At 43.5% G+C, this 18,858-nt stretch overlaps 1 protein-coding gene across 3 annotated transcripts in view; it reads left to right on the top strand.

Annotated features, from left to right (window-relative positions):
• Nucleotides 1-2,311: 2,311 nt before the first annotated feature.
• The window catches only part of C1QTNF7 (C1q and TNF related 7), a 106,591-nt gene continuing 90,044 nt past the window's right edge, over nt 2,312-18,858 (top strand). For 2 of the 3 annotated variants that reach the window (XM_064584306.1, XM_045881460.3), the window contains exon 1: nt 2,539-2,775. Coding sequence is in view for 1 of the 3 variants with exons in the window: in XM_045881460.3 (XP_045737416.1) it covers nt 2,763-2,775 (13 nt within the window). In the remaining 2 variants the exon portion in view is untranslated. Of the gene's footprint in view, nt 2,450-2,538; nt 2,776-18,858 lie in introns of those variants that run through there. The other variant, XM_054508990.2, reaches the window with a different exon arrangement.

The following is an 18,858-nucleotide window of genomic DNA, read 5'->3' on the forward strand; positions in this document are numbered from 1 at the left end:
CATCTGGCCAGGCAGACAGAGTGAAGGCCCTCTGCCTTACGGGAGGAAGATGTTCTGGCTGTGGGCCTGGCTCTGTTCTCTGGGGAGAACTTCCTTGTCCCTCTTTCTCAATGGCCATGAGTTCTTCCTTCTGAGGGGCTCCCCTTGTTACCTCTATGTATGCTGGGGAGTCAGCGCTCCATGCAGCCGACCGTTCACCTGCTGGTGGGAGAGGTTGTTTTCAGTCTTCAAGGACATTTCTAGTACAGGCTTATAGTTACTTTAGCAATATAAGATCTTCAAAAGATTGGTAGGTTCCTAAAAGCCATCAAATTTAGGTACTATCTCCTTATTCCATTTTATTTCTGTTTATAATTTAGCCATTTCTTTCGGGGGCTCATCTCCTTCTTGGAACACCTTACAAAATGCAGTCAATAGCAGCCAACGCACACAATGGATGTTTCCCCGTGACGCACCCCCACCCCATCCCCAGCCTCTCGTCCTGGAGCTACAGGTTTATGTGGCACAGATGGGGTGTTTTTTTTAAGATTTTTTTTATTATTTATTCATTTGAGATACAGAGAGAGAGAGCATGAGCAGGGAGAGAAGCAGACGGAGAGGGAGAAGCAGACTCCCGGCTGAGCCAGGAGCCCCATGTGGGGCTCGATCCCAGGACCCTGGGATCATGACCCGAGCCAAAGGCAGACGCTTAACCGTCTGAGCCACCCAGGCGCCCTGGCACAGATGGTTTTGCAAGTTATCATAGATGTCTGTTTCACCAAATGTGCTGCTGGGGCAGAACACGGCATTTCACCTTTCCAGCCTCTGGTATCCATCTCCTTGCCACTCAGCTCCTGACTACTTGGCCAACGGCACTTAGTGTGGGTTTTTGTTAGAGCGGCACCCCACATCCTTTGCCAATTTTGGCACTGGTCAGGGGAAGCAACACTAGCTTCTGTGGTAAATCACAGTGACTCGCAATTGGTCCTGCTAAGTAACATAATGAGGTGTTTAATTAACTTTGGTTGGATAAATGCAGCATTCTGTGTATATATATAAATGGGTTGTTCAACATATTTGTATTTAATCTTTCACAATTAAGGAAGCAAATGCTTAAAGAAAGGAATTCAATATGCAAGGTCACGTAACTAGAAACTCACGGATGCAGGTCTGGGACGCCACATGTCCTAGTGCCTATAGATGTCTCCTGAGTGGAAGCCAGAGCAAATAGACTCTACCTTTTTTTCTGCTTTCATAGCAAAGAAAATCTGAAACCTTACCACTTCCCTGCAGTTTTAGACCCTTTCTCTCTTTGCACTATTTCAATTAGAGGTATTGTCCCCTGTCCTTAGCGTAATAGTTGCTTTAGGTGATTCAAAAAACACAGCGGAAAATAATCTATAGTTTTAATATAATGAATGAGGTTTTGGTTCTGTAATTGTTTGCGTAAGTTTACATAGTAAGCATACTGAGTAGATCGTGCCCGTGTCGACATCCCTATTCTCCACCAAATGCTTTATTTACTTAACTAATGTTTTCTATACTAACTTAGGAGATTTTATTATATCATAGCTGTTCATTAAATCTGGCAAGAGCACACATTGTCCTGTTTACTCTCTGTACAAGCTTTGACATATCCTTCCCAGATGGAAACATATTCTCGATGCAAACCCAAATTGTCAAAACCGTTGAATGATCTGAGCCTCTGCAATACTTTATTCATGCAGCAGGTATTTACTGAGTACTTATTATCTATCAGGTACTGAGTAAGACCTGCTTTAAGATATGCTATAAATATTTTTAAAATCACCACTTTAAGTTGGCTGTAATTTGAATTCACAAATAGTGTGTGTGTGTGTATGTGTGTGTGTTTAATGGCAGGTAGGGAAGCGTGATTGAAAGAGTAAAATCATTGATTACAGTCTCTATGTCAGAAACTTACCCAGCTACATGGACACACTCTGCAAAGCAAGTATCCCTCCTAGAGTTTATGATTCACATACAGGATGCAGGTTAAAATAAGTCCAACTCAAATGACATCAGTTTAGGTATTTTCCCCTTTTATGAAAATATAATGTATACTAATTTTACATTTTTCAAATAGATGAATTAGGGAAGAATTGCATGGAAATAATTGTGTTAGCAAAAGTGATGTTTAAACACAATTTCACTAGTATCATTGTTCTATAAGTTGAGACAGAAACTTTTCTGTGTGGTTTTTGTTTTGTTTTGTTTTGTTTTGTTTTTTGCTTCCAGTGAAGTGATGCCATTTGGTCTCAAGGCATCACTTGAAAAGGCAAAGAAACAACTTGAAGTCACAGAGTGAGAAGAGCTACGGATAAAAGGGAGAAATAGAATTGCTCAGATACCTGAAACTTTGCTTCCCATTTGCCTCGGTCCGGGGTTTGCAGAAGAACGTCACCGGCTCCTACTCTTTCCTAACGAGCGTATATATTAAGCTCTTTGAAATGTGAGTATTATGGGAAGGATCGCAGTTGCTTTAAATTATAGACGTTGGCAAGTGGCGGGGAGGAGCAGGAGGTTGTTTAAACTGAGAAAGACAGTTGCAAAACTTCATGCAACAGCATGAGCTCCAAGCTTCAAACACATTCTTATGCTCAGAAGAGCACTTTATTTTCCGCCGAGTTATTTTTTGTATTGTTTCGAAGCAGCTTCGAATAAGACGCACATATTTCTTCTTTAAATTTTTTAATGGTTTCTAAATTCATGGGACAACCAAAGCAAAAAAGCCTCATGTTTTGGGGGAAATTTTGACATCAGCAATGCCTAGAAAAGGTAAGCCACTCTTTTCATTGCACTTTTTCTCTTTTTCCCTCCTGTTTGGCCTTTGTCAAAAATATTTACTGGGAGAACTTAAGACAGCTACTTGTAAAGAAATGGGGAACTTGTAAAAATATGTCAACAAATTATAAATCCGAGGTTGGAAATCCTTGGCATTCATGCCTTCTCCTGCTTTCTATTCCGCTTGATGCAAACCTCTGTGAAAGCTTTGACTATTTGAAAAATGAGATTTCTGTTAGAAAATGTGTGCAGGAGAGTCCTCAGAATCTCCAACCTGGTGTGTCTCACATTCACTAATGTGGTGATGGGCTCATTTATTGCCCGGGTCAGAGTATCTGTGTTTTCTTACCCCGATATATGTAACTCAACTTCCGGAGCTATGATCTTTGTATTAACTCAGAAATCTTTCCCATGGAAGAGTTTAACATCACTCCCAAAAATCCTCTTGAGTGTGGTTACTATGACTTCTTATAACCTTTTTTGCAGAATATGTTTTTAAAAGTTAAATAAATCATTTGGCTTTTCCTTTGTAACGACACGATGAGGACGTTACGGCTATGATGTCCTGGGAGAAAAAAGAAAAAACTCCAAGTTTGTTCATTCCAGTTGCAGTTGACTGACAATGCTAGTGTCTGGGTAGGGTGGCTTTGCCCTCTTGATTGTGCCTCTGATACAGGTAGGGAGCAGAGAGGCTCGAATATTCCTTGGTTTTCTATGGCATTGGTCATATGGGAAGTATGCTGTGGTTTTAGGTGGAGGGGCGCATAAATGTGTCGTGTGCTGTTCCTATTTCCCTGGGAAAGTCTCTGTTACCAGATTTCCCATGTTTCCGAGGCAGAATTCCAGGTGCAAATAACTAGCTATCCAAAGAGATCTATCAGCAAATTCTTCCGGCAGGCTGCGATTTTAATGGAATGTTCATTCCTCCGCGCACACATATGAACTCACAGGCGGAGGCTACAAAGCCGCATGGGTTTAACCAAGCTTGAGTGGTCTGGGACCTCTAGGCAACCTCAGTCTACAAAACCCACTGGTGCAGAAGTAAAAGCAAAACATGCCCGATGGGCCTGGGGGAGAATGGGAAACATGCTTGGGTTGGGAGGGGCTCTACCTGCCTTGCCGGACCAGCTGCCACTCTGTTTCTGGGATATTTTTTCCTTCTGCATCAAATTCTAATTATATAAGATGGATTATGGTGGCTACCCCTACCTTTTGTGGTCTCCGTGGGGGGGGGGGGGGGGGAAGAGGTTACGATAAGAAGAAGGACATTGTTACAGAGAAGAGAGAAGGCAGCTCGATCGGCTCATTGCAAGGTGGTCAAGAGAAACTGCTAGTTCCTTCCTCCATCCCCAGTTGTTAGTGGAGACAGTGAGAGATCCGTGCCTGCCCCTCCACTGTCCTCCTCCCCTTGTCTTCCCTGCTCTCTCGTCCTCCCTCCACTTCTATCTATCCACACCGGCCATGCAAGCTCAAGAGAGGGAGCAGTGAGTAGTACGGACAAGATTATTCCCATCTCCTCCTCTCCACCATTCCGGGGCCAGTTGGGGAAGCCCCCACCCTATTTGGAGGGGGGTCTCCAGGACCCCACCCCATGACCTCATCACAGGCAGCCAGGGAGTTGGGATGGCCAGCAGTTGCATGGTGCCTAAGTGCACCCTGGGGAAGGGTGCGGCCCAGAAATGCGCAGTGTGGCATGACGTGGCTGCTGGGGAGCGGGGCGCGGACTTCCCATCATGGGCTCTTGTGGAGGCTGGCGGCATTTCTGGAAGCCAGGCCTGCCAGGCCCCACCTCTGGGCCTGAGAAGGACCCAAAGAGGACAAAAACAAAAAGGCAATTAGAGTTGCTAATGAAGCCCCAAGCCAGCTGACTCATCTGAGGCACAGCCACTGGGGGGCTTTGTAATGAAACCTGGACAACACCCTGGAAAGGACAGGTCAGGTTTGTCCCCAAAAGGACACTGGTGAGAGGCCTGATGTGACTTAATCGTCCTCCTCACCTCATAGAGGCTGGGGAGAGGCCACATCTGCAAGGCACAGAGGGAGGACAATGTTAACTAACGAACTGCCAGTGCGTTTGGGAGCGATGGTGTCCGAACCTGAAAAGGGTTGGAGCCAGACTCAGCCCAGATCGCCAGCTACAGTCACACCCGCAAGTCCATGACCCATGACCTGAAGAGCTCCAGGTCGCTCGGGAAGTGACCCCCTAGGAGAGCTAGCAAGATTGTAATTCACCAAACTCTAACAGAGTGTCCACTCTGCCAGAAACTTTACCAAGGCTCTTTGGAAATATCCCTTGACAGAGAAACCAAACATTAACAACAGTGGAGAACACAGAGGGGCTTTGCACATCAACCTGCCAACATCAAAGAAAGCTCCTCGTAGAGTTGCATTTGAACTAGACGCTGGAGAAGGAGTAAAATATCATGAGAGAGGCAAGGGGGGCAGGAGCCTGTAGGCAGAGGTCAGTGAGCAAAGGTGCAGAGGTGGAAAGGTCATGGCTGCTCCCATGAACCAAGTAGCTTGGGGAGGCAAGGCTCTGTTACCCGAGTGCAACCCAAGGAACAGGACTTTCATGGGTTATTAATAAGAGGATAACCAAAAGCATTTCCTGGTCAGGCAAATTGGGGAATGTGAAAAGCTGTGTACCACAGTGGACCAGAACTCAGGTTCTGGGGTTACAAATACCTGATTCCAATCCCAGCTCCAATCCCAGCTCCAACTCTTAACTGCTGTGAGAACTTTGTTAAGTGAGGATAATAATTATATCCATTCTTAAAGAGGATAAAGCATTTGAGGATTAAATTAAAGAATTCATGTAAAGGGACTACTATCAAAGTATCTGCCACAAGAGAGCTCGATGAATGTTAGCTACTCTTATTAGCTGGTTTTTTTACTGTAGGACTTCTTACACATTTTAGTTTCTTATGACATCTCTGTCTCTCGATGAGTGGGTCATTAGAATCTAATGTTTTCCAAACTCATCAGAATGTAAAATCATTCCCCCCCCCCCAACCAGGAGTATCACACAAACCATGGAATATGGAATGCATGGTGGACAATGGCGAGGCTGAGTTGGCCCAGTTAGCTAAGGCCACATGGCCTCCCAGCACATGCATTTCCCAAGGTTTAGTTGAAATTTATCAATCTCTACCAGCCTCTTCAGGCATTGTCTTCCATTTTTCTAGGAAACAAAAACCCCACAACTGGGATTTTCATATCTAAGGAAACTGACTTTTTTTTTTTTAACTATTGTCAACTTTTAGAGGGAAGAGAAAAGTGAAGACAAAGCAAATTATTGTCACATCCAAATTTCACACTCGAGAGGTCAACCTTTGCCTGTGGTTTGAGGGACTACTGCATAGAGGGCAATGCACAGGACACAAGCTAATGAAAACATGATCCCACCTTCAACAAGTTATTAATCCCATGGGGAAAACAACACATGGGATCCAATATCTAAAAGGCAAAACTAGATTTACAAGGAAGGATATAAGAGAGCTCAGAGTGAATGGGAATTCACAGAAAAGGAGCCTGCAGTTCCCTGGAATAATCAGAGTAGTATGTAACATTCTTTGATGTTTACCATGTACAAGGAACTATGCCAAGCACTTCACAGTATGACTAACCCATGTGTACTTCATAAGGCTACACGATGGGTATTGATTTGCTCATCTCACAGATGAGAAAACTGAACCCTAGAGAAATTCAATAACCTGCCTGAGATGTTCTAGGAAGTAAGGAGCAGAGTACGCTCTCAAACTCAGGCCCATCTGATGCTCTGTTTCCCTCACCCAGGGAAGATTCCTCAGAGGAGGGAATATGTAATTTAGCCTTGAAGGATGAATAGGGATTGGTGGGAGGGGTATTCCAGGCAGCAAGAACATTAGTAAAAGCATGAAAGAGGACAGCATGGGGAGTAGCAGCAAAGCTCCCCTAGCAGAACAAAGTACATGCATACAGAGCAGAGGGAAATGAGCTCAAAAGACTTAGTTGGTAAAAAAAAAAGAAAGAAAGAAAGAAAGAAAGAAAGAAAGAAAGAAAGAAAGAAAGAAAGAAAGAAAGAAAGAAAGAAAGAAAGAAAGAAAGAAAAGAGCCAGACTTGGTTGGAATCAGATCATAGCAAGCCAAGCCTTGAATGCCAACCACAAAGTTTAGATTTTTTTTTTTAATGGAATAATCATTATAAGTTTGTAAACAAGAAAGTAACTCCTTGGCAGTTTATTAGAATGGTGGTTTAAGATGATTAATCAGTGTCCAGAAGGGGCAGAGACTAAATCGCCAGTTAAGAAACGGATGTTTGTCTAGACAAGAGATAAGAGCAGTAGGTGTTCACACAGCAGTTAAAGGGTGGAGATGCTTGTAGGACCCAGCCCCCTAAACCTGCTACACCAAGGCCCTGACCATCACAGTAGTCTGTTAGAATAATAACCTTGGGGCCTCGCTAAATCCAGATTCAGCCCTGTAAAATGGGAGGGAGTGGGGGATGGAAGGGACAGGAGGAGATAGTGGATGTCCAAGGGCCTTCTGACACCTCAAACTCCATGAAGATAGACCGCTATGCACTTTTATGGAGATCATTAACTATACAGTTCCCTATTAAATCACATTTCCAAACTGCTTCTCCATATCAAGGCATAGTTCCAAAAGAATTTGAGGGTGTGCAAAAGTTTTATGGCTATTACATAGTAGTGATATTGGCACACAGTGATTGGGGGAGGGTATATTTTAATATATCCCTTCAGGAGAAACATTTACCCATCATCTTGGCTGTGTGTCTTTTGCAAAATTTAGCTGCCTACCTCTTGTGACAGAGGAGTCTTAACTGCAGTTCATACATCAGGACCTTGTAGCGCTCCAAATGGTAGTGATTCAAGTAGGTGGCATAGGACCTCCTCCAGCTCCCAAAATGGTGGTCAGCTTCCAGAGAGTAGGAATTCATGCATCTTTAGATTCTTTGATGCTCTACCACTATGGCGGGTCTGACTCAATTTACAAACGCAGGTCTCCAAGAAGTGTCACATTTTCTCATTGTTTTTCCTTCAACTTGAATCTGTTTCCAAGAGTCCATGCCAACAGGAATTCAGGTTTCAGATATTACCCAGCTCCTGTCCCCATGACTTCCAATACCAAAGAGGTCTTCCTTCACACCAGTTATACCCACTCTTATAAATTCCATGTCTCTTAGATGTCTGTGGATTCTGTTTTCAAACCCTGCTTGGGAACTGGGAATCCCTGTCCAGGATGGGAACCTGTGTCTGAGCAATCCCGGGCCACACAGAGCCAACGTTTCTGCTTCTCACAGATGTACCCATCCCTGACCTTTGGTCTCCAGGTCGGGGGGAAATCTCATATCAAAGGCCCCTCACTCCAACTCTCCCAGCACATACACTTGGACTTGGACCTTCAGAAGATAAAGCAGGAAGTGTTGCTTTCAAGGAATTTTTATTTTCTGCTCTGCATAATCTTGAAACAAAGACACACAAAGGACAGGGCAACATTCTTGGAATAAGCTGGAGGTGGAGAACACAAAGTTATTTTGTCACTCACCCAATAGGTATCCAACAATCATCAATGAAATGTGTGCCCCAATAACTAATGAAATGGCTCCTCCAAAGTTTGTCACCAGAGGAGGTATTATGATGATTAATAGAGCCTTTTTATTAAGCACCTACCATGTGCCAATACTTTACAAACACTGTCTCCATATCCCCATTTTTCAGAGGAGGAGAGGTGAGCAGCTTACCTAAGATCCCACAAGCATGATGAGATAGGCAGGTATTTAAACTCAAGTTATGCCCATCTCCAAAACCCCACACCCTGTCCACTCTGTCACATGGACTCCCAGAAAGGATTCCTATTTTTTGGTCTACTCTTGATGGTTGCCTTTTCTAACTAAAATTTATTTTAAACAAAAGGTTTTTGGGTTTTTTTTCCACCATGAACATAGAGTGACTCTGCTAGATACAGTAATAATCCCATAGAATGGTCTACTACCCCATCTCATCATTAGTCTGCAGGCAGCACAGAATTGGGTGTACTCCTGTTTGAAAGACAAGAGCAGGGTAAGGTGACTTGTCCAAGGCCATGGAGCTAGAAGAAGGGTTAAACCCATGTTTGTCCATCTCTACTTCAAGGGGAGGGAGTTAGTCCTAATTAATGAAAGGCTAATTATAAAATAACATTAAATTTTTGCAGTTTTACAGCCTTTTCATCTGCCAATAACAGAAAACCACAGCTTATGTAGATGCCTGAAAACACATCCTGCCAGATGTACCCTAACAATATTTGAGAACCGTCAGTAAGACATTAGTTGGTAGCCTTGCCAATTGCCAACATCCCCAAAGGAGCTCATCCTTTTAAGTTGGTAAATGATTTTTTTCAGTTTCTTTCTTTCATCATTATTTATTTTTTTTAGAAAAAAACTTTTTACGAAGTAATTCTTATCCCACTTCACTGTGAAATCGAATTTGACATCAGTGGAATCTTTGTCAAGGGATTCTTTGAATTTATCACAATTAACAACTCGTTTATTAAGGGTAGATTTCTATCAGTTTCTCGGATCATTAGCATCTCCTCTTGTCCTTCACAATAAAGACCATATTCCTTGGTATGGTCTTGGAGGGCCTTTGGAAAATCTGTCCTTGGACCACACTCCTCACAACCCAATACCTGTGCACAGTGAACTCCACAGTTTCTCAGGCACCCCTTTTGTCTATGTGTCATAGGCCTAAAGAATCGGGTCCATTCCTTTGCCTTTGTATGAATTATGATGAATCGTATAAAATTCCTGACCTTCAACCATTTTATTACCTACCAAAAATGGCGCATTGGTGGTTCAGTGGAAGACTTCTCACCTGCCAAAAATGGCAATTTTATATGATTCCAATATAATCTGGAAACTTAACAAAAACTTTCATTTCTTGATGACAGTTTTATGTGCCAGGCCTTTAAAATATCTCAGAAATTGTTAATCATCCCCTTGTTTGTCCCTGAGGCTGAGAGGGACATGTATCCAAACAGAATTTTAGAATTTTTTTTTAAAGATTTTATTTATTTATTTGAGAGAGAGCACGAGTCAGGGGGCGCGGGGGAGTTGTGGAGGGAAGCAGGGCAGAAGGTGAAGGAGAAGCAGACTTCCTGCTGACGCAGGGCTCAATACAAGGCCCCTGAGATCATGACTTGATCCGAAGACAGATGCTTAACTGACTGAACCACACAGGCACCCCAAAGAGACTTTTAGAATTTATCCTCACTACAGATCTCACCTCCAGCTTCAGTGCCACCAGTAACAAAAAGTTAATACTTAATAAGGCAACACCTTCCATTAAAACACCACTGGTCAGCAGGAAGTTCTTTATTATGCCCAGAATATGGCCCTTTTTAATGTTTCTCCGTTAGTCCTTGTGCTGCTTTTAGCAGTAGCAAGGAAAAGTCCACTTGAAGATATCACCATGTGCCTTCCCACCCTCCCCTGGGGCTCCTCACACTTACAGGGAGGACTTGTCCCTAGACACTATGAGGTTCGCTGAGGATACTCATGCCCCTCTTGAAACAGACATCCTGAACACCAAATTCCAGAAAAGTTTCACATCTAGTGCTAAGCCCATATCAACTTTCTAGGATGGAGAGTGGCTACTTGGAGTTCTGCATTGAGAAAGGATCTGAACTCACTCTAGGAGTAGCAGGAAAGAATGTAGAATGAAATTAGTGAATTCTAAGGGAGAATCAGGCAGTTTCTAGAGCTGATCTAGCTACGACTCTTCATATTGTCTATAGCCCAGACTGCAGGGAGACCAATTAACTCTCTTTGATTAAATACTCTATCTTCCTCAATGCCAAATTAGTATCAGCTTTGCTTACGTAAGCCCATCTTTTTTTTTTTAAAGAATTTATTTATTTATTTGAGAGAGAGAGAATGAGAGAGAGCACATGAGAGGGGGGAGGGTCAGAGGGAGAAGCAGACTCCCTGCTGAGCAGGGAGCCCAATGCAGGACTCGATCCAGGGACTCCAGGATCATGACCTGAGCCGAAGGCAGTCGCTTAACCAACTGAGCCACCCAGCCGCCCACTAGTAAGCCCATCTTGTAAAAAGACTAAGACATTCAGATTATTTTTTAAACTTAGTTGTAGCGAGACCTATTTTGACCCATGTTGTGGTGTTGCTTTTCTTCATAGCTAACTAGAAAGAATGAAGAATCAGGAACTATGCTGGCTCTGTATGCCATTTTCAGCCCTAACCCTTCCTGGTTGTGCAACTTATTTGAACTGTGAGCCTCTGTTTGTTCATCATTGAAAATGGGAATAATATATTCCTACTCCACTGGACTCACTAGAAATAGCCAATGAGATATTATGTAAGAAAAAGTATGCAGGCTAGAAGGTGATACAAATTTTTGTTATTGTGAGGAGCCTGATATTTTTGGCCAGCCAACTAATCTTTCCCTCAGCCTCCTTATTTTTTATGGAATTGCTTCTCACTAGACACATTGACTTCTAGTTGGGGATTAAAACAAAAGCACAAGCAAAAGAAAGGAATACACATGGGATGCTCAGTAAATGGGCTTGCATGTGAATGAAATGTGTCAAGGGGAAGGATTTCAGCCAAGAAGAAAGTGTTTCCATGATGCTGTCAAAGCAGAGTGACAAAATGCAGACTGGCTCTCCTGGGGGCTTGTTCTGATCGGCCAAGGCCTTGGATGTTTGTTTTGCAATGATTTATGCTCACCATTTGCTCACACGATTCTACATTGTTGTTCTAATACTTTTTCCTGCAAAAGAGAGTGTACCCATTTCTCAGCATTATCAGCAACATATTAGCAGAGCTCTAAGCAATACATTAAGTCAAGGGCTACCACCCTAAAGCTATTGGACCTCACAGGAAGTGTGCATGAGTGAAAGCAGGAGACAGAGACCCTGGGGACCTAGGGCAGTTTGAGCCAGAGATTCTGTCCATCCCTGAAACCCTCCCACACAGGCTTCGAGACAAGTTCAAAGAGAAGTGCAAAATGAAGCAGTTTAAGTGGAAATTGAAAATCAAAGCCATGAGATGGAGGAGGGACAAAATGTGTGAACCACAAGGACGAATCTGGTTACTGTGATTGAGCGTGAAATCTCACTTCCTGGCAGTCAAACCCAATCTTTTCAGACTTCCAGTGACTCGTGTATTCTCTGGCGTGCTCAGGGTGCAGGGCCGCAGGTGATGGGATGACTTCCCTTTCTGCTGCCCCGACCCTGTCCCACCTTGGAGCGAGTGTCTTCCCCCACATCTCAGCTCACTTTTCAGTCCTGGCTATGCACTGCTGTGTTGTGTTAAAATCTCACTGACGTCTTATTTAAATGTTGTTTTGTGTGGTAAAGCATGCAAATCTTATAATTAAGGCAGTTGGTAGTTGAAGTGGTTGCCATGGTGTTGCTAGAGGGAATCTGCAATCTGTGGTTAATCACAAAGCTTTCTGAATGCAGGTTCAAGGGACAGCTGGCTGGTTTGGGGAGAAAGGGGTCACAGAAAGCGGAAAGGGAGGTGTGGGGACGAGGAAGGTGGTGGGGGGGTAGGAAGAAAGGTTTTGCTGAATCCTTACCACTTTCCCCAGTAGACACTCATTTTCCTCATCTTTCCCAGTCCTGTGCTCTTTCCTTTTCCTCTCACCATTACCTTCCCTCTGAGGCCCACAGAGAAATCCTGTCTCCACCTCAGGCTGCTCCCTCCCAAAGAAAACCTGGTCCTTCATTTCCTACGCTGTCTGCTAGCAGAGAAGACAAACCACCATTGCAAACTTTCTGTGTTGCTATTGACCCAGCCATTCTCCCAGATGTGCTCCACAACTGGTCAGTGCCTGAGGCTATCACTGCTCTGTTAGACTCTGGACACCACTTGTCAACAGGGCCATTGTCAAGCTGAATAGGGGTGGCTTGGGTGACAGGAAGAGGAGAAGTGTTAAAACCAAAGCACACATAGAAGGATGGCAGGGTCCTACCCTGGAGAAGGGAAAAGGGGTGGGAGATACAAGATTGATTTCAGGTATTTGAATACTTCCCTCAGGAAGGACTTCTGAAGCAATTCTCCAAGATTTGGCATCAATTATTTAAGATTCTTAATCCATAGAGGATTTGGCTTGAGTTAAAATAACAGCTCTATCATTTTCTCAGCTTGTGTTCTGGGGCGACTAACTCTCCTCATGTCCATCTCCTTGCTGTAAAAAATGAGGAAAATAGTATCCTTATCATCAAAGTTGCTGTGAGGATATAATATGGTGCTCAATCAATCATAGCTAACATTAATATTTCTGGTACCTCTGTTGAGATGCAATAGAAAAAAAAAGAGGAAGCATTAGATATACAGGGTTATTAAGTTGTTTGGATCATAAAGTATAAGATTTTCCTTCCTTCCTTTTTTCCTCCCTCCCTTCCTTCTTTCCTCCCTCCCTTCCTCCTTTCCTCCCTCCTTTCTTTTCTTCCTTCTCCCGTCCTCCCTTCCTCCTTCCACTCTTCCCTCCCTCCTTCCTTCCTTTCCTCCTTCCTTCCTCCTCCCTTTCCCTCCCTCCCTTATCTCTTTCCCCATAGCCATCCAGCTGTACTCTGAACCTACATTCAGTAAGCTTTCTGATTAACCAAGAATTGTAGATTTCCTTTAGCAACACTATAGCAACAACCCCAACTATAAATTGCCTTACTTACAAAACTGCATTCTAAACAGGATTTGAGTGAGACCCTGAAAGAGATTCAGAAGTGTTTGGCAAGTGGGGAAAAGAGAGCTTTGCAATATTATATAAATGAAGGAGAGGGGGAGTCTTAGCTGTGGTTCTCTACCTTTGATACACCTTAATCATCAACAAGGGAGCTTTGAAAAATCCCAGTGCCCAAGCTGCACATCAGACCATTACATAAGAGCCTCTAGGGATGGGATCCAAGTATCAATCATTTTTAAAGCCCCCCCAGGTAATTCTAATATGCAGCCAAGACTGAGACCTGCTGTTTTAAAGGAAGTGGTGGCCAACAGCTAGAAAGCAGCAGAGTTAACAAGGCTGTAGGCTGTAGGCATCGTGTGAGTACTTTGGTGACTTTCTAGACCCTAGAGAGACCTTTCAGGAGAACCGTGGAAACAGAAAGCAGACTGTGAAAGGTGCAAGAGGCTAGGGAGAGCCTCCAGCCTGCCAGACTCCATCCTTCAACAAATGTGGTGGAACCAGGAGGGGAAGGATGAGTAACAGAGCTTGAGGAATTAGCAAAAGCAAAATAATTTATTTTTAGAATATGGAGGACCTGAACATATTTGAGCCAGAGATGAATCTACTATATCTTGTATACTTGCAATTTAAATTTTGGAACATAGTGAAAAAAATGTTTGCATCGATCTGGTAAATTTCATCTGGATGATTTCAGGTTCATCACAGAGTCTTGACCAAATGTGCTCTCTGCTTTATACCTCATCCCTTGTTTCATTTTAACCGTCACTTTTTACATTTTCTGCTGTGCGTCAAATATGTCACTTGATTACCTCTGGCAAACTTCACAAAATCCTGTAGAGTAGCTGCCTCTCATTTTACAGGTAAGGAAATTCCTCAAATGAGAAAATGAGATTCAGAGAGGTTGGGTGGTTTGCCCAGAGTCAGTAAGTGGCAAACTGGGATTCCAAACCTGGGTCTGTATGACCCCAAAGCCCACTGGTCTTTTCACCCTGCCATTGTACCACCAGATAAAACACAAATTCAATCCTTGGACTGCCACATGCTCCCATTGAAATCCACAAAATGACAAAAACTATGACCTGGAAGGTCACGTCCCAGCACCAGGGTCTCTGAATGAAATGAATGAAAGAGTGGAAAATGTTTCAGAGGCTGCACCTCCTGCTTTGGGTTGCAGTGAGCTTGAGCAAGACGGGGTGGGCACAAGGTCTTTGGCATCATTGACACAGGGACCCAGTAGGGGAGGAACAGCCGGAACTGGGATCTGACAACTGACACTAATCTGAAAATGCAGCATCTTGAGCTCAGGTGCGGTAGGGTTCAGACAGAAACAGCTACACTCAGTGCTGTTCCTCTCCACCATCTGCCCACTCCTTCCTCCTTCCCTGGACATGTAGTCCTTGCTGACCTCTGCCTGCCAAATCATCCGACACAGGCCAGCTTATTTGGCCACTTCACTTGCTGAAACCGAATCTCCACATCCCTTGATTACCCCTGAAAACTGATTAATGTCTATTTGCAAGCAATACTTTCCTTCTGTACATCCAGGTATATATGGTCCAGAGGGCTGCTTTGATTCCTGGAATATTAGCTTAGAGAAGAATGAAATCTAATAAAAAATATAATATTAGCTCCAAATAGCTACATAATCTGTGTCAAAGAGATGATTTACATTTGGGCTACCATCTGTAGGTATTATTAGTTATCCCTTGCACTCAGATGGAGGACTGAGCAAAACATTGCTTTCCCTTCCAATCAAAAAGCCTGGAAATTGCTGATGCAATGTCCACATGAAAGAGCCAGTGACATTTTGTGTTGCCTTTTTTAAAAAAAAAATATTTTAATATCATATTTTAAAAGAAACTGGCCAGCAAGTTCATTCCAGGACAAGTTTTAGATTCTTTGCGAATCAAATTGGGTAAGACTATAACAGAGACTATTTAGTTTGGACAGACAAACTGCCAACATGCCCATAAAAGGGAGAACTGGCTGAGCGTTTTTCTTTTGGCTCTTATTTTCAGATTTTCTTCAAAAGTTAGTCTAAGAAAAATTTGAAAGAAGCCATGGGATATACCCATAAAACACAAACACCTCAAATAGAGCTTAGGTCTCAGACCGAATCCATCCGGGGATTTTGTGATGATTCAGACAAAATTCCTGTCTGTGATAACCTTAACTGATTATAAAAGTCATCAGAATAAAGGAAAGGTGGACATTTGCTGAATGCCTGCTGTGTGTCTGACATGTGCCTGATGTCCTTACTGTTAGACAAGCCTTATCTCATTCCATCTGCCCAGTCAGCCCCTGAGATTAGTATTATTCCCATTTACCAAGAAAGAAAAAGAAGCTGAGTTATGAGCTCCAGAATGAAACTACTATTTGTCCAAAATGTGTTTGAACCAATGAATGAATGAATCTTAGAAGGTGACCAAATATATATATATATACACACACACACACACACATAAAGATATATCAAATATATTTGATACATCTTTTTTATTAAGATTTCATTATTATTTATTTATTTATTTATTTGAGAGAGAGAAAGAGCATGAGTGGGGTGGGGCGAGGGACAGAGGGACAAGCAGACTCCCTGCTGAGCAGGGAGCCTGATGCAGGGCTTGATCCCAGGACCCCAAGATCATGACATGAGCTGAAGTCAGATACTTAACCCACTGAGTTATATATATATATGTATATATATGTATATATATAATATTCTAATGTATCAATTCTAATCCTTGGAAATCTGAAGCTGGTTTTTTCTGTGTCCAAAGCTTCAGTCAAGGTACATCCCAGTATTTGCGGATCTCTGTAACAAAGCGCCCCAGCCCCTCCTCCTCCACAGCTGTTTTGTGGAAGGCTGATTGTGTGCACTTAATCCTCATCAAAACCCACCTGCCAGCTGGGGGAAAATGAGGTTCAGAAGTCCCAAACTTCAAAGGAGAGGAGCCTGGACAGGATCTTGAAGGAATGAGAGGACCCGCATGTCCCGTGGAAAACAGCAGAAAAGACTTGCATATGGAGCCCTTGGTGAAGGCCAAGCAGCCCTGTTTGATCAGAGTCAAATGGTCCGGAAAAAATAGATAAAAGTTAGATAAAAAAAAAAGATAAAAGTTAGATAAGGTTTGGATAAGAGTTAGAACTGTGAAAGACTCAAAGCAGAAGAGTAATGTTGACTTTATCCTCAAGTAATTGGGGAACCCATCAGAGGCTTTTGGGTGAGGGACACATATGGGATACAGAATTTCAGAAGGATTAACCTGGCCATGGTGTGAGAGAGGGACTGAAAGTGGGGAGGCCAGATGGAGAACTTTCCTCAGGATTCCATGACACTCTGAAGGCCATTGCTTTTCGGAGGCACCACACACCATTTGGGGATGAACCAGGCATCTTTCGGCTGTTTGTGCTCCACCCAAAGGGCTCATGTTGAATGGGCTAAATCCCTGTGGCCTTTGATGTGGAAATGTCATCCCTGCAGTGAGGGATTCCTGGAAGTCTTCCAGCTGAGAACATCCTCTAAAGAAGGAGGCCCCATACACTCATGTTGACCTTAGGAAGCAGGAAGACAAGATAAGGGGAAAGCCACTGGGAAAAAAATGTGCTTGTCTCCTAAAAAATTTTTCCCAATGCTGTAGGACACAAATTTAAATCAGGGCCCCAAAGCAGAAATGTCAGAATGTGAAGGGCTCACTTGAACTTTGTTAATACTTAGAGAACAATTCCCCAGAGAAACTTTGCTGCCTCACTCCACCCCTTTTCCTGTATGCAGGCACGTCACCACTAGATTCTTGCTTTTATTAGAGCTACGTCTAGAGATGGATGCATTAGGAATACCCTGGTGAGGCCTTGCTTTGGGGCAGGTAATGGGTCCCTGCCTTTAACAGGTTGTAAAAATTAAGAAGACTGTGTGGGAAAAGGGGCTGGAAAGCTCAGATTGAATCTCAGTTCCCTTAGCCAGATGATGTGGGGCAAATTCATTCAGCTGCAGAATGGCAATAAAAACACGAGGACCAAATGAAAGAATATAGGTGGACCCCGTCATACTGGTAGGAAGGAGCCCACACAACAGTGAGCAGGGCACCAAGCTACCAAAACCCTCTCAATTTATTTTCTGGTTTTTAAATAATAGCAGCTAATTCAGATCATCAGTTAAAGCCCCAACAAAAGAGTGGATCAAACTTGGCTGCCAGTTTGCAAACAAGGATTGGCAGCTTGCACACTCATGCTCAACCCCAAGTATGCCACCTGCTAGTTGTGTGGGTTTAAACAAATTCCGCACCTTCTCTGAAGCTTAATTTTCTCATCAAAGAAATGTGGATGATAAGGGCCATGCAGAGGGCAGTGGTGGAGATGAACTGAGACCAAGTGCAGGGGGCTTCCCAGCAGGTGACAGAATGCACCAGGCATTAACCCTTTAGTTGCTGGTCTGCCGAGAGGTCTGGTGGGTGGGAAGCTGGCACAACAGCTTTTACCAAAGCCCTCCACCCAGTTTCCAGTCCCCCATACTGTCTAATAAGTAGTGACAGTTATTATTATTAAGACTCAATTAAGGTTTGTCTCTTGTGCCTGCTCCTCACCATCCAGAATGGTCTTCATGCCGCTGGAAACTGCTCTGCATCAAGGGGGATAACATATGAGAAAGACGCAGGCCTATTCTGACTCTCAGAGAACACAAGACATTTAAATGACTCCTCACAAGACAGAGTGATGTGGTTAGACATGAGCTAGTCTCTGCTGCCAAGGGACCCCTGAAGTGCTTGGGTTTGGCATCAGGGGCCTGGAAGGTACAAAAACCATGGCCTGGCCCACAGAAAAGGCCTGCAAGGGCCTCTTTTGGCCAGGCAGCCATCCTCTGGATAGTGAGGGCTTTAAGACTGGATCAGGTGACCAGGTATTGCGGCGGCGGGGGGGGGGGGGGGTTCACGGTATTTCTATGGGCAAAAATAATCCATCAGTCTTTTAAAACACATAGACTCAATTCTTGCAATTCCTGGTAGATCTGGTCTATGTAAAGTCATTCCAAAGACTGATTTAGCAAATACTGAACCTCTGCTCCTGGGGAAAACACAAGGTTAGGGTCCTGCCAGCTTCTGGTCACAGCATTTTCAGCAGTGGATCAATATATAACCTTGTTTTAATGTGTTTCTGTTTAAAAGCACTTTATTTAATGTGTATTGTTGATTCGTTAACATTGAACTCATGGCCAACAGCACTGTAACTCATGCCTGAATGAAGTTTATCTTACATAAGTTTCTCCATAAGGCACCTCACAGCCCACTAGAAAGGACTTTTATGCTTGGGGGCCATTTGAATAGCAAAATCAGCACACACCCCCAAGAAAAAAACTAAAAGTGCCCAAAATGTGGCACTAAACAGACTTGCTAAAAGG

The sequence above is a fragment of the Mirounga angustirostris genome, unplaced genomic scaffold (assembly GCF_029215605.1).
Source record: "Mirounga angustirostris isolate CCGP_5_RB_7025 unplaced genomic scaffold, mMirAng1.0.hap1 SCAF_2, whole genome shotgun sequence".
Classification (NCBI taxonomy): domain Eukaryota; kingdom Metazoa; phylum Chordata; class Mammalia; order Carnivora; family Phocidae; genus Mirounga; species Mirounga angustirostris.